General features: G+C 37.6%; 1 protein-coding gene across 1 annotated transcript in view; it reads right to left on the bottom strand.

The window, feature by feature from the left end:
• LOC150106928 (NPC intracellular cholesterol transporter 1-like) overlaps positions 1 to 16,189 on the bottom strand; it is a 920,722-nt gene that overhangs the window by 472,907 nt on the left and 431,626 nt on the right. Inside the window, exon 13 of the mRNA XM_090393507.1 lies at positions 9,277 to 9,459. Within this exon, the coding sequence (XP_090249633.1) occupies positions 9,277 to 9,459 (183 nt within the window). The remainder of the gene's footprint in view (positions 1 to 9,276; positions 9,460 to 16,189) is intronic.

The raw sequence follows: 16,189 nt of genomic DNA, 5'->3' as shown, positions 1-16,189 counted from the left end.
GGAGATACTACAGGTTTGTTGTAATCCTCTTAATTCATATTGCCAGTAGCAGCATTACCCTTATCAGCTTTTGTAATCAAAATACTATTCTGATAACTTTCTTGGGGGATTCCTTCTTTCTTTCTTTCTTTCAGGGTTAATAAGTGGTTTATATTTGGTTAGAATGCAGCATCAGAAAGATAGTCAAAGTACTAATAAAATAAGATTCATACCACACATCAAACTAACTCTGATCAACTCTTCGAAGGACAAACTCCATGTTTTATACACACATCCTAGAGTGTATAAAGTACTCTGTGATTATAACTTGACCCTACTATGAACAGACAAGAAGATCAGTTAGCATCTGACTTGGAGAACATAGGAAATACATTTACTATTATTATAGCAACTTTGGCAGCAGAAGTGAACAGAATAGTTTTCTCCCTGCTTTTTGGAGCCAGGAATGGGAGAGAGTAGGAAGACATTGCTCATCTTTTGTCAAACTCTTCTCAAGAGTATCTGGAACATAATGGATATACAATCCATTATGTACCAGAACCAATAGTAGATGGATTGGTAATATACCTGCTCTTCATTTTATGGATTTCATTTCAGACCTCTTAGAAATTATCTGGTTAGAGACTACATACACTGGACTTGGGAATCCTTTTTTTTTTTGACGATGGATGTGTCGTACTTAAGACTAAGCAAATTTGAATGCAGTCAAGTCTGTTGGTCAGCATCTGCAAAAATTAACAAACTTTGTTCTGAGCTGGCATCTATGCATTCCTCCAGGGTTACTGTAAAGTGGAAACATAGATCTTACTAGTATTGCAATTTTTGCAGAGCTTTTAACATACGTACTAACATGATCCACTCCATGTAAGAGATATCCAGTTACAATCAAACTCTAAGGCAGAAAAGCCAAACCAATTGGCTTGCTCTATTTTCCATTGTGATATCCATGGATAGTATGTAGTTATTCATGTAAGAGTTCATATTACAGGGAAGAGATTACTACCACACACGTCAATTTTGCATTGAATGACAGAGAGAGAGAGAGAAAAGATTGTTAACTCAATGGCAGTGAATGTTTGAATAGACATACAAAATCTAAGCATTGTCTAATATACTGCTATGTAATTTGGCTTATGCAACGGTGAATGTCTCAGCATTTCTGTCAGCTTGGTCTGCACAAATGGGGAGGAAAGCCAGTTGGTGTTGTAAATATTAAAGTAAACAAGGACAATGATTTCACTGTTAGGGAAGTAGGACTGGAGAAGATCAATGTTTAAGCTAAATGAATTTGACTGAGTGAGACAGGAAGATTTCAACTAAACATCAAAGGAGATTCTAGATTGAGTGCCATGGCATGTCATAGCACTCAATCCTTGGAGTGAAAGGAGTCAACAAGTGTAGTTGGGAAAGCTCAGATGACTAGTGCTTTGTGGAGGAGGAGGAGGCTGGAGATGGTAGTGGATACCATTAAGGCTGGAAATGAGATTGCAGATGTTGATGAATGCATATGGAAGGCTTTAATATATGCCACAAAATAAGTGGATACACAGGGCAGACATAAAGAGGTTATCAGGGCCTTGTAGAAAAACAACTACTAGAAATCCAGCCAAACTTGGTGTAAGTACACTCTGGAACATGGAGTATTTATAGAAGATAAAAATAGTACAAACTCCTGCCACCAATGGACATTTGGCACTATAAGCACATGGTATTTGCATAATCTCACTGCTTCAAATGACAAGTTGGAGGATGTAAGAAAGACTGAAATGAATTGGCATCATTCTGATAAGACTGAAGTGCTATGAATCTCACCTTACTGGAACATGTGTTGCTTAGTCAAACTTTCCTATCAACAAAATGGTAATGCTACGCGTTAAGAATTATGGCATTTGAAAGATAGAAGAAAAGGTCTAATGACAATAACAAATCTTTGAAAAATGATTTTAAGATTTGAAAATAGTAGATCTTGAGCAATGAGACCAGGATGAGGGCACAAACAATTATTCCTCAACAAGTTCATGAAGTTAAAACTGCCGCCATCATAGAACACAGAATGAATACTGCACAAGGGTTCCGCAGTGCTCAGGCAATATCAAGCCAACTAGACATGCCATACTCAACTGTATGGAAAATCCTGCGTCAAATACAGAGGTTTTTCCCTCCCTACAAGATCTCCCCCCACGCAAACTTTGCTTCATGGTGATGTGGAAACTCAACTGCAATTTGCCCTGATGTTCTTAGTGGTCTAGAATGGAGACGGATAATGCATAGCTGCAGAAGATCTTGTGGAGTGGCAAGGCACATTTTCATATGAACAGTAGTGTTAACTCACACAATTGCCACATTTGGGCTGTGAATAACCCTCATGTGTTCCATCAGAGTCCTTTACATTCATGGAAAGTCACAGTGGTGTGGTTTCACTGTATCGTTTATTATTGGTCCGTACTTTTTTTTGAAGAACTTTGTTGACAGGACCACTGACTTGTACCATCTCTGCTATTAGGTATTGAGAGATGCTGCACAACTTTGGTGTTCCACAACTGCAGCAGTGCAGATGCTTCGACTCTACCATATTCATGCAGAATAGAGAACCACCTTACATTGGATTGCCAGTAGAGCAAATGTTATGAAAACACTTCACAGAATGATTAGTCATGCATTTTCCATAGCATGGTCACCTCATTTGTCTGACCTCAACCATGACTTTTGGTTGTGGAGCCATCTGAAATGCATGGTGTATGAAGGACATGTTTCTGATTTAGTAACCCTGAAAGACAGAATAACACAGCATGGAGGGCAAACCAATGCATATTTATTGCATTCCACTGCAGTTCTTAGAACATCTGAAAGGAGAACATACTGAATCACATATGTAAATTATGCAAACACGAAAATTGATTTTTTGCATCTTTTCTACCTATTACTGTTCAATCCCAAACCATGCACATATAGCATCAAATGTCCTCTTGTGGCAGCATTTTTACTCTTTTTTTTTTTTTTTGTCTTCTGTAATTAAAAAGCCCATGTTCCAGAGTGGCCTTACACCAAGTTTGGTTGAATTTTGTACATTTTTTGATACATGGGTCTGAACATCTCCTCTTTAATTATGGCCACCTTATATTTGACAGCAAGAGCCATACCCATTTACCATGCAGTGCCTGCATACCGGTCTCTGCGATAGCTAACAGCATCGCTTGCTTTTGAACTAACTTTCCCTTGTTTGTAGTTGATGGGCCACTGTCGTTTCCAATTTGGTGTTTTTCTTCAAGTCATTTCTGTAGTTAATTTCCTTGTTCTCTTTGAACGAGGGTTAGGTTGGGCCAAGCTCGTACGCGATTAGGGGATAAGTGACTTTGACCTTATAAGTTGCTGTTATTAGTTTTGATATGCTTGTCAGCATGTCGCAAGTCACTTTCACATGGTGTGGAAAGTTTGTTCGGTCTTTTGTTTTATTTATTTGTTTGTTTTATCAAAGTTGAATTCTCCTAACTTAAAGATGCCACCCTTTAGCAATTCGCCAGTTTCCATTGGAAAGTTCAAAATGACTGTGTTGAATTTCTTATTTATGGCCTTATGGCCTCAAGTCATATACTATTGACATGATAAGGTCAAAGATTTCGTTAGCATTATTAGGAAGGATACACTCACATTGCAGTGCTGAATGTAGAGCTGTTTGAGTTTGGGTTCCAGTGCGTCTATCCCCTTTATGGGAGATAGTACTTTACAAATCAGCTAATCTTTCCTAACTTTTTTTTAAGGAAATTTATTGATCTTTTTAGTTATCTTACACCAGCTACTTAGGTGGTGCTTTTTGGAATTGTCAGTTATTGTTTAATTTGAGCTTAATATGTACTGAAAATCCCTGTGACACAGGCGAAAATTATACTATTAAATAATCTTTGTACGTGAGTTTTCCGTTATTAATTTTGTATTGAGAACTTTAGACCTTTTTTCTTATCAGTAATATCTAGTTTGCAACAGTGGCAGCACTGGTGGATTTGAAAGTGATCATCAGAACTGCTCTGGCAAGACCAGAAGTGCCTGTCATCATTGGCCTTTTGCTACCATCTTTGCTTCCCACAGGTATAACGAGTCTTTGCACATGGCCGATATTTAATTGACCAAATAAACTGACTTGATGCACTCTAGGTACTCATGGGTTGTGTACAAGTATTCAGCTACTCAGTACCTTCTGTTGCAATTTCCATTTATTGAATATTTGGAGGCAAAACACCTGTAATAATGAAAAATACAGGAGCACAGGTATCACCTACTTATGTCTCTTTATTAGTCTCAAAACAGGTAACTACTCAATCAAACATCACATTTCCAATGGGAACCTTGCATCAAAAAAAGCATTCGTCCTCAATGAAATTTCCATCACTAGAGAGTACATATACTACATATCTGAAGCTTTCATCATCACTCTTCAAGAGTTGTGTAAGTTAATGGGATCAGACTTAATGGACATTTTCTCTATATTTAAACTGTGTCTACTAATATCTAACCCATTGTTCTGTATCATTGTTCCACTGTCTAGTTGCTTCTAAATAGTACAAATCACAACATCTACAAATGTAGAAGTTTATCCTTTCTGGTCGCTAACTTTATGGAGGATGGTATTAATCATTACAGTGATATGCAATAGAGAATATGCTTATTAACACGTTCGCTGCCACGCTACTTTGGCATGGTCTGTTCCCCTTACGCCGAGCAGTTTTCCTTCTTCAAGGTCAGTACGATAATCTCGTTACCGGAGGTAAACGTCCTACGAGTATACTCGTAGTTGGCTTGTACGGAGCATATACGGTCTATCAGAATACACAGTTTTGATGCTAGCCCCACAAGCCAAGCATTTTGGCTTCTTCAAGGTCACTACAATAATCTCGTTCCCGGCGGTAAGCGTCCTACGAGTATACTCGTAGCTGGCTTGTGAAGCAGGTTCACCTACTACGAGTATACTCGTAGTTGGCAGCGGACGTGTTAATGAACTAGTGCAATCTATCATTAATAGATGTAAACTCTATTGCATATAAGTAATATAACAGATTGCAGTAGTTCATTAATAAGCATCATCCCACTCCAAATCATGAACTTTGGTATTCAACACACACATTTAAACACATATTCTTGATCATAGTATTTTTTCATGTCATGTCCAAACTTTCCCAATTTTTTTCCATTGAACCTAATCAAACACTTCTCCCTTGCCTTAAATTTTTTACTTCATCTGCACCCCCCCCCCCCAAGTACTCAACAGTTGGTCTTTTCTAAAACCAAACTGATCTTAGTCCATCCACTATTTTATTTCTTATTCTTACTGCCATCATGCAAGAATGGTGGCAACAAGAATAAGGTCCATGGATTGACCTTAACATAAGTGTTGAAAGTTTTTTTTCACTTGGTTATACTATAAATTAAAGATACCAAGAAATTATATTCTTGGTTTCATCCTTTATCCAAGTGTAAGCAAACAAAGCTTGTGTTTGAAGTAACTTTATGACTAGGCTACTTGTATATAGAACTCAATGACTTCACATCAATTGCCATCTCCGTAAGGCACATCTCCTTACAGACATGTATAATGTCTATGCATTATGGGAAGTGCCAATACCCAGACTGGTTTCAACCAGTATTGGGGCCCTCATCAGTGTGAGCCACTACCCAGAAGAGATATAAGATTGAAGTAATGAAGAAGTCATATTTCCCATATACAATTAGTCAAACGATGTCGCAACTTATTACATTATTAATTCATATGGAGTTTGCTCCCATTTTCTCCTCCATCCCTATTGGGGCGAGGCGAGTTGAGCCCCCCCCCCTCGTGGGGGGGTTAAGTATTTATGGCTGTAGATCCGTATCCGTGTATGTTCACGGGGTCGGTTTGCCTGCTTGTGGGATGAAAAACCCCAGATAAACCAGAAAAACCCAGGGTTTTCCCCCCAGATAAACTGGGGGGAAAACCCTGCTGTCCACACCCAAGACCGGCTAACTTGGCTATGGCTGAGGAAGATCCTTAAGCTCCTCACGTCGGTGACGGGAATCAAATCCAGGACACTCCCTCACCAGGCATATGGTTGCGAAGCGCAAAGCTACTAGGCTAACTGCGTGGACACCTTATTACTAAAATACTTGATTAGAGAAGGCAATTAGGCTCTATACACAAGTAGCCCAGTTATGAAATTATTTCACATACTTCACTTTGTTTGCTCACACTTAAAGGATGAAACCATGAATATAATGTCTTGGCATCTTCAATTTATGACATAAGTATTATTCCTCTGTGGCCAACTATACTTCCTTCTTGGGCTTCTTTTATATAATAAAAGGATGATAATTCCCTTGGCCAATCAGCTACATTTCTTCAGATCACTGTAGAGCTCTCACATTTCTTTTCACACAACATTTCTTAGCTAAAGTACCAGATGCTCTGAATCAATTAAAATACAAATCATCTATTCCAGTGATTAATCTTTCTGAATGCTGATATACCCATTTTCCTGTTCTCTCTCTTTTGCATATTGATTCCAGTTTATATCACTATAACTTTCATCTTTAATAGGTCTCAAAAATAATGTTGTCACATAACTTTTATGTAGTAATAAGAAGCTTTCATTCTATTTCATCTCTATTTATTAATGTCAGATGAGTCAATAGATCACATCACAGCATGGTGGCTGCTTATTTAATCATAAAGGACTAGTACCCAGATCATCCGTAGACGATTTGGTGGTGCTGGCATATCACACCTAAATGGTTTTCAATGTTATGTGGTGATTATTCATTTTGATAAAATTATGGGGACCTGAATAGTGCAACATAGTAAGCAGCAACCACATAGGCTCAATGCCTGCCTCTAAAGGACTCAGAGCAATCATACTGTAATAACAGTATGAAAAGAACTCCAACTAGTTCTACCTTGCAACATAAGGCACAAACAGTATTTTGATAGTGGCTAGAAGGGATTCTTGACAGGAGGTATCCAGTCAATCTCACAGATATGCACCGGCTTCTCATTCCTTCTTCCATTCATTAACTTAACATTTTCTTGTTCCATTTTTTTTTTTTTTTTTTTTTTTTTTGCCATGGCTTTTTATATTATAAAGAATTTATAATTCCAGCAATGTGTTTCTTTTCCCTTTTCTACTTCTCTTTTTTCATACGTGCACTTCTTGTCATTGTTCCTACCATTATAATTTCTCCCTTTCTCATTTAGATTTGTTATTAAACTCAGGCTTGGACCTGAACTGACACTTAAATTCTTACATAATCTCAACTGTTCCAATATCTACAGCTTTGGCTTTCTATCTCCTTTTCTTCTCACATTTTCCATACACACCATGAAGGTTGATATGCGAAGCTTATGATCTATATCTAAAGCGACAAATGAAGAAACTTGGTGTTCATGACTGCCTTACTCTATTCTTTATCCTGAATAGAATTATTTTTGCTTACCATTCCCAACAATACCTTGTAATTCTGTGGCTTTGGTCTTTTTTCAAACCAACTGTTTGCACTTTTGAGATACATTCTGATGCAAAATCTAATATAAACATTATCCATTTCTTTAACCTCCCTACCGGCCAATGTGAATGAAATAGTGACACCAAATTGCATTTCTTATCCATGTTATTCAATGGGTTTTAGAACTTTGTATCCAGATTTATCTTGACGTCTATAGACGTCGTGGCAGGTTAACCAAAATAAAATGCCCCCAAAGAACTCCTAAGATGATTGTCATGTTATTTTGAATAATTTCTTCCAAATGCTTTTTCTGCATATCTAGATGCCGTGATGGATATACCTAGATAAATGAGAATTGTTTTCCAGCACATTAAAATATAAGCCTCATCATATTACTAATTCCATGACATTTCATAAATGTCATTTACTACTGTATTACCTAAATATAACATCGTATATTATTTAGTAGAATCGTATCCTGTTTAGTTTTCTTTGTCTCAGTAACACCAATTACATCCATAATGATGCTTCTCTAGTTCTGCCAGTTCAACTTCTTAACTGTATTGATACTTCTTATGATAAAGGGATAATCTTCAATTCTAATCATGTTGAGTTTATACTTATAAACAGAAAATTCGAAGATCTGCATTCTCAGCTGATGAAAGAAGCAGAATAGACAATGAACGCTACCCCACTATCTTGCCAGACCACAGTGCCCCAAAGGCTAAGATCCTGACATAGCTTCCTAGTAACTGTTGAACCACAAGAGACAAGACTTCAACAATGGTTTGCACTACCCTGAGAACAATACTGGTATTCCAACAGCCAAACATCTTCCACTTGGACTGGAATACTTGGAAAAGCCTCAGTCTTTGAATGACAGGATGCTGCAAACACCAACCTCATCACATGGGGCTACCTCACTGGACCAGATAATTGTGAGTGGGGGACAACCCAGTCCATGGAACACCTTCTTTCTTGTCCCCTTCTGCAATCATCTTGCACAAAAGAGGACCTTATATCCTTCACAGAAAGAGAAGTCGATTGCACAAGATACTGGAGGAACATCTGATTATATTTATTGGTAACCTACGTATAGTTTCTTTTTTCTCCATACTTATTATTCTCAGTATAATTCATTCACCTACCAAATTCAAGCTGTTCTCATTTGTAATGTATCCTAATTTGTTATAATGTTGTACCACTTACTACTATACCGCTTGTGTTTGGATACAAAATAAAACAACAAAATTATTACATGTTCTTCATAATCTTAATTATTCATTTGGAATAGTTAATGGAATGTTCTGTATACTTTTTTTTTAAATTTGAAACCTATCCACAAAAGTTTATAATGCTATAGTTCATTGATGTGAATATTATAGGCAGGCCAAGGGTGAAGTTATACAATTCAAGCATGCTGCTTCAGAGATCAAACAGAGAACTTTTTCAAAGTATTTCTGGCGCCTCCAAATAAGCAGGGTGGGATGGCCTCGCACCTGGTGATCACAACTGCCTACCAACTAGTTATTTACAAACGTTCATGCCACTGAGATTCGAACCACCAGAGGTTGGTTGTCGAGCAGACAGACCTCAACCAACTGCAGAATACAAACTTACTGTCTGTAGTCCACTTAAGATAAATATGTTCTCTCTCTAATCCATGAAGAACATGGATTAAGGGAACAATTATGAATGCAGAACTGCAAAAAATACTGTCATTTATATATTTATATATTTACTGAAACAAAAGAACAATTACTGTAGAGTGAGAATTTTGCATCACAAAAATATAATAAATGAAATAATTACCTGAAAAGCTTGTACTAATATGAAAATATTATCAACTCCAACAGCAAGTACCAGAAAAGGAAGTACTTCAATAATAATAAGAGTGGCAGGCACACCAGCATAGCAAAATACTCCAAGAGATGCTGCTATAGAAATCAAAACAATAAGAACACCAACCAATCCAAGGGATAATTTGGAATCCACCTATTTTGAAAAAATTAATACAAATACATTAATAAAATTATGTAAAATTTTTGTGGTGAATAATATTTACCAATACTTCAGTGCCTTAAAACATACACAATTGCTGAAAAATAATTTAGATATAAAGATGTAGAATTTTTTCTTTGCCACTGCCATATACAAACAGGTTAAGTTGCAGAACATATAGTATATTAGTATTCTACATGGGTTACACATATATAATTCACTGACCTTTGTCTTGAAATAAATGTAGAAAGATATGGTACAGTTAAAAAAAAAACCTAATTTAATCTGGCTAGATTGGTTTTTACAGAGTATATAAAAAACAACAGCAACAGAAAATGCATGTATAACAGAAAATACATGCTTAAGTGAATACAGCAGGGTCAAAATCCTTAATTCTACAACATTAAACTGGCAACTCCAATTCACACTTTTCTATTCACCTTGTCTATTCAGGTATTCTTGAGGAGCCACATCTGCTCTACTTCTCATAGTTATTCCAACTTGTATCAGCTGCAAACAACTATACATTACTATTCAAACCTATTCCAGTATCATTTTAACATACAAGATAATGAGCAACAGCTCCAAAAAAATCCCTGGTACACACTACTACTACTACTAATTATGTTTCTCTTCCAGGAAGATCACTTGTCATACACAACTAGCTAATACTTATTACACAGCCAATCTTACAAACTAATCTATCCAACCTTCTATTGAGAAGTTTATAAGTTTATTTTATAATATACAATAAATAACACTAATTAGTATAATACTAATGAAGTATGCCATACACAAACAGGTTAAGTTGCAGAACATATAGTATATTAGTATTATTAGTAGACATGAAGAAAATATCTTTAATATCCTATACTTCCCTTATTCAGAGCCTTATGTAGCTCTATCTAACAACCAGAATGTCACCAAATTTGGTACGGAAGACTAATCATGAATGGGAAGGGGGATTTTGTGAAAAAAATTTTTTTTTTAGTTTTGAAAAGTCAAAAATAGGAGGAATACAGAAGTTTAGGTTTTTTTTTTTCTCCTGGAAATTCAGGTTTTTTCATCCCTCAGAACAGGCAAACTGGCTGAAGTTTTGGAGTTTGGTGTTCTCCACTTCACCTCTGCATTTTTCTGAGAGTGACTGGCCCATGGTATTGTGATCTATTCCTGCATCACAGCTGTATTGTCCAGTATCCATTCAAGAAATAAAATCAGCATTCCTTGTAAATACATCTGTACCTGAACCAGACAGTTTCCCAGCATCAAAACTTCATAGGGTGCCTCTCCCTATCTCACAGGACTTAATAGAACTTCTCTCTGCAAGAGTGATTCCACCATATCTTCATGCCTCAAGAACTATTTTTATTCCCAAGAAGAAAACCTCTACACATGTTTCAGACTATCACCAGTGATTTTTAGACTTTTCCATAAGATATTGGTCAGACGACCACGGCAATATGTACAGCACTACTACCAGCAGAGAGCCTTTATCCCTTCGGATGGCTGGGCTGAGTACACCTGCCTCCTTTCCTCTCTTTTTTCCGATTCCCTGACACTGCCATAAGTCTCCAAAAGGCTTTTGATAACGTCCCCCTTCCTGCTACCCTTAGAGCGCTGTTGCCGGATGTCCAGAACCTTTTCTTACCTGTGTTAGGGAACTCTATATAGGTGGCTCCATCTCCATAACAACAGGGGGCCATATGACCACAATACCTGCGGTGTGGGGTGTTCATCAGGGTAACCCTCTATTTCCTTTATTCTTCAATTGCATCATACATGAGTTTCTTCGCTCTCTTCCTAACCATATTGATTACTCTCTAGATGCCTCTTTCTTCAATGCTATGGCCTTTGCAGATGATCTGATTCTCATAGCCTCCACAAAGATAAAGATAGGCTTGGAGGAACTCCTTGAATGTTGAGAAGTCCTGTTCATTAGCTCTTTTCCCTTCAGGTCACAACAAAAAGCTGAAAGTCAAGAGTATAGAGTTTTCCCTGCACAAGACCATTGCATGCTTTGACCATCCTAGAAGAGTGGAGATACCCTAGTTTTATATTCACTCCAAAGGGGAGGTCTTCTGTCCCTTCTGCCTTAGAGTCTGGGCTTACCATTTTGAGGTTAGGTCCTCTTAAGTCCCAGCAAAGGCTCTTCATTCTGTCCTATTATCTCCTACCTCGATTTTACCACAAGTTGGTTCTTGGTAGGATGTATGTCTCGGTACTGTCCCAAATAGATAGGGCTGATCACGCTGCCATTAGATCATGGCTCTGATTACCGCCAGATATCCCAATAGTGTATTTCCGTGCTAGGCTTGGAGTCCCATCATTAAAGTGGTTGATTCTATGGCAGGTGATTATAATAGTTTTAGACGTCAACTTGGGGAAGTTTTCATGGAGGGAGGAATTGGAAGGCCAGGATATCATTAGTGCTTCAGAAATTGTGAAGAAATATTTGTTAGCAGCAATAGTAAGCTGTATTCCACAAGTGAAGAAGAGGACATAATTGGAGTAAAGTGGATGACAAACAATATTAAACAGGAACTGCATGCAAAAAAAGAGGCTGTGGAAGAGATATAAGGAGACAAGTGAAGAGCAGATGCATGAAATATAACACACAGGCCAGGAGACTGACTAGTATGATACAGAAGGAGAAACTGGAATATGACAAGAGATTGGCCCCAAGATCCAAAGAAAATCCTAGTGAGTTTTTTAGCTATGTGGCCAGTAAGAGGAGAAATAATTGTGGATGAATGACATTGTGGGATAAAAATGGGAATAGAGTGACTGGTGCAGAGGACATAGTGGAATTGTTCAATGAACAATTTATTAGAGTATTTTATCCTGGAGGAGTAAATTTTAATAATAGAGGGATAGGGCAGATTCGAGGTTTAGAGGTGCAGGAGGAGAGTGTGTTCCAAATACTGAGTACTCTGGATGTCAGTAAAGCTGTGGGACTGGATGGTATTTCACCACAAGTTTTGAAAGAATATGCTACAGAACTGACAGTTCCTTTGACCTGGCTTTTCAACAAAAGTCTGGCTACAGGAAAGGTGCCCAGGGAATAGAACGAAGGTAAGATAGTAGGTAGCAGACTGGAAGTGAAATTATAGGTCAGTTTGTGTCATCAGTAGTTGTTAAGATCTTGGAGAACTTAGTGAGGGACTGTACACAGCATTGGGCAGATGAGGGTAATGTTATCTGTGAGAGTCAACATGGATTTGTTAAGGGGTATTCTTGTTTTAGTAATATGCTAGCCTTTTATAATAATGTTACAAGAGCAGTAGATGAGAGAAAAGCATATACTGCCATTTTCTTGGACTTAGCGAAGGGTGGCACATGATAAACTGATATTTAAGTTGCAGCACATGGGTTTGGATGTCAGGTTGGTCAACTGGATTCAGGACTGGCTGTCTGATAGGTATCAGAGAGTTGTGAATGGTGGGGCAGTTTCAAGGAGGCAGAGGGTTACAAGTGGGGTCCCAAAGGGACCAGTACTGGATCTATATTGTTTAACCTTTATATCCATGACATTGTCAGTGGAATATTCAATTGTTTGTGAATGATGTGAAACTGTGAAGGGTTATTAGTAATAGTGCAGATGTGGTAACCCTGCAAGAGGATTTGAATAAGCTAGACAGATGGACAAATGACTGGGGGTGTCAGTTTAATGCAGCAAAATGTAAGGTTTGGGACACATCGATGGGATGATGCATACTCTATTGGAGGAAGTAGGGGAAATAGGAGATCTGGGATTTGATTGATAGAAACCTGAAATTCAGGGGACATTTTGCAAAGGTGGTGAAGGTAACACAGAGAATTGCTGCAATAATGAGAAGAATGCTGATCTGCAGAGATAAGAGTTATCATTCTGTTGTATAAGACCCTGATCAGACCACACTTAGACTATTGTTCTCAGATTTAGTCTCCAGAATTTGAAGGGGATAAATTAACTGTGGAAAGGGTACAAAGGCAGATAACAAAGATGGTTTCAGGACTGCACAATGTTAATTATGAGGATCGGCTGAGGGAATGTGGACTGCAGAGTTTGGTGGATAAAAGGAGTGATATGATGGAGACTTTTAAACTGTTGAAAGATGGTTACAGGATTGACACTGGGGAGTTCTTTCGCTTGGTTGAACAGCAGGAAGGAGTGATGACAAGGGCTATTCCTGGAAGTTACGAAAGGAAACTGTGAGCAAGAGGGTGAGGAGTGGTTTCTTTGCATGGAGGGTGGTTGAACCATGAAATGCATTGCCCAATAGTGGTGAAAGCAAGAACGGTCAATGAGTTTAAGGAGTGGCATGATAGACTGTTTCCTAGAAAGACCTCTCACGATGAGTCTCTTTTGACTCCATGAAGGCCTGAATAATAATAATAATAATAAGGAAGCATACAGATTTATGTTGATTAGATGCTCCACATATCCTAGATGATCTGACATAAGATTTAAGTTTTTGAACAGCTGTTTGATCCAAAGAAATTATCTAGAAGTTTTCTGCTTATGGGAGTTATTGATGAGGTCACTGCTGCAAATGACATTATTGGTATTATGATCTGAGAATAGAGTAAAACTTTAGTTTAATATAAACCAAAATAAACACTTGATGTTTCGACCTTCACATTAACATCATCTGGAGTGTGCACATATATACAAAGAAACAAGCTGCACTACGATCTACATATATGCAAAAGTTACTGGTCAGCCGTTAAAACTATTGGCCTGACCTTTGGTGGGGGAAAAACCCTTACATCAAAGCTAGAGGCCTGTTATCATTATTATCTATGAGGTTACAAACTTAAATTAAGCTGGAGAGCAACATATTTTCAAAAAAATAATAAAATAAAATAAAAAATTACTTATATGAGTATACATATAAATTACAACAAACTGGTATGGCCTAAATTTTCAGCTTTTATTGGCTTAAAAATTGCTTAGAATCCTGAAGTCAGAGTTTGCTGGAAAACTTGATGGCACACATTCAGTGGGCTGAATGTGCACCATCCAAATTCTTGGGATTTTTATGCTACCATTATTATTAAGATTAGGGTGGTTAATCAAAATTTCACAGGCTTCTTTAAATTTCCGTTCATACCAGGTTTTTTTTTTCCACCTGAGGTCAGGCCAATAGTTTTAACAGTTGGTCAGTAACTTGAGCATACCATGTAGATTGTAGTGCAGCTTGTTTCTTTGCATATATGTGTATACTCCAGATGATGACTTTATGTGAAAGTCGAAATGCCAAGTGTTTATTTTGGTTTATATTAAACTAAAGTTTTATTCTAACACAGTAGTAGTTTCCATAATTTTCATGATGTATTCTGATCACCATGTAAGCATGAAGGAAAGGATACAACTTGTAAATTAGTCAAGAACTATGATGATACTGCCTTTAGCTGCTGTTTTAAGAATTATTATTGTTTAACCTAGGAAAAGCTTTTGATTCAGAAATTGGAACATTAAGCTTAAGAGTGTTCAAACCATAGATAATCGTTGTGAATTCAAAGTTTAATTTACTGCTATTTTCATTGGAAAGATAGAAAATGTTACATTTGATATTGCATAGAAAGGTCATTAAATAATCCATTTTGGAAAAGCAAAATTCATCCTCTATTAAAGGCCAATTAAATTAAAAGCATTTCAAGGAAACTAGATTTATTAATGGGGGTGGGGGGGATAGATATGCAGACTTTAGGGAGGCAGTTGAGTGTATGAGTATAATATGCCTGAGCGAGTACAAAGGTCAACAAATCAGAATGGGATAGTTAGTATAAGGCATCAAAGTAGGGATGGGACTAATGGGCTTCTGTAATTCATGTACACTAAGGCCAGTAGTATTAGGAACAAGAAAGAGGAGTTTTTGGCCTTGGTTGGCACTTCCAGGCAACAGGTTGTTGGTATTAGTGAAACATGGCTGACAGAAGATGATAAAGCTAGTGGGATTGAATGCGACAGGTATATCGTGTTCAGGAGTGACAGGGAGAATAAAAATGGGAAAGGAGTGTTATTGATGATAGCTGATGAGTTGCAGCCAAGGAGTATAGAAGTTGAACTGCAGGATAGAGAAAAGAGCGCATTTGAGGCTATTTGGTGTGAGATAGAGGCTAGCAGAACAAAATATACAATTGGGTGCTGCTATAGACCAGGTGATGAAATAGATGTTGGGATAGTATGCATAGGCAAATAGAAGAAATGAGTGGAAGAGGGGTAATTATTATGGGGGATTTCAATTATGGTAAAATTAACTGGAAGGAGGAGAGAACACATGGGAGGAAGGAATTGGATTTTATGTGGTTATTAAGGGATAACTATTTGCAACAGCATGTCATGGAAAATACTAGGGAGCAGAGAGTGCTTAACCTAGTAATCACATCTGAGAATGTGACTGTAATGAACATGACCATGTTGCCACCAATTGGTGAGAGTGTTCATAAGGTCATGACTTGGGAGGTGGCTAAAGGAGTGGAATTTACAATTAAGACAGGGTACATGTGGAATTACCAGACTGGTAAGTATGACAAGCTTAGGAGTGTGCTTGGCTCAGTGCCATGGCATGTGAAACTGCAAGGGCTGGATGTTGATAGTGCATGGGAGGTGGTTAAGAAGTGTTTGCAGGAGGCAATGGTTGACTGTATACCAAGAGTCCGAATAATAAATCAAGTAGGGGTTAAATGGATGAATAACACCGTTAAGCTTGAGCTGCAAAAAAAGAAACAATTGTGGAGG

This window comes from Typopeltis vanoorti, chromosome 5, assembly GCF_054136105.1.
Source record: "Typopeltis vanoorti isolate ZY-2024b chromosome 5, IOZ_Tvanoo_1.0, whole genome shotgun sequence".
Lineage (NCBI taxonomy): Eukaryota > Metazoa > Arthropoda > Arachnida > Uropygi > Thelyphonidae > Typopeltis > Typopeltis vanoorti.
This window is presented reverse-complemented; position numbering and strand designations above follow the sequence as displayed.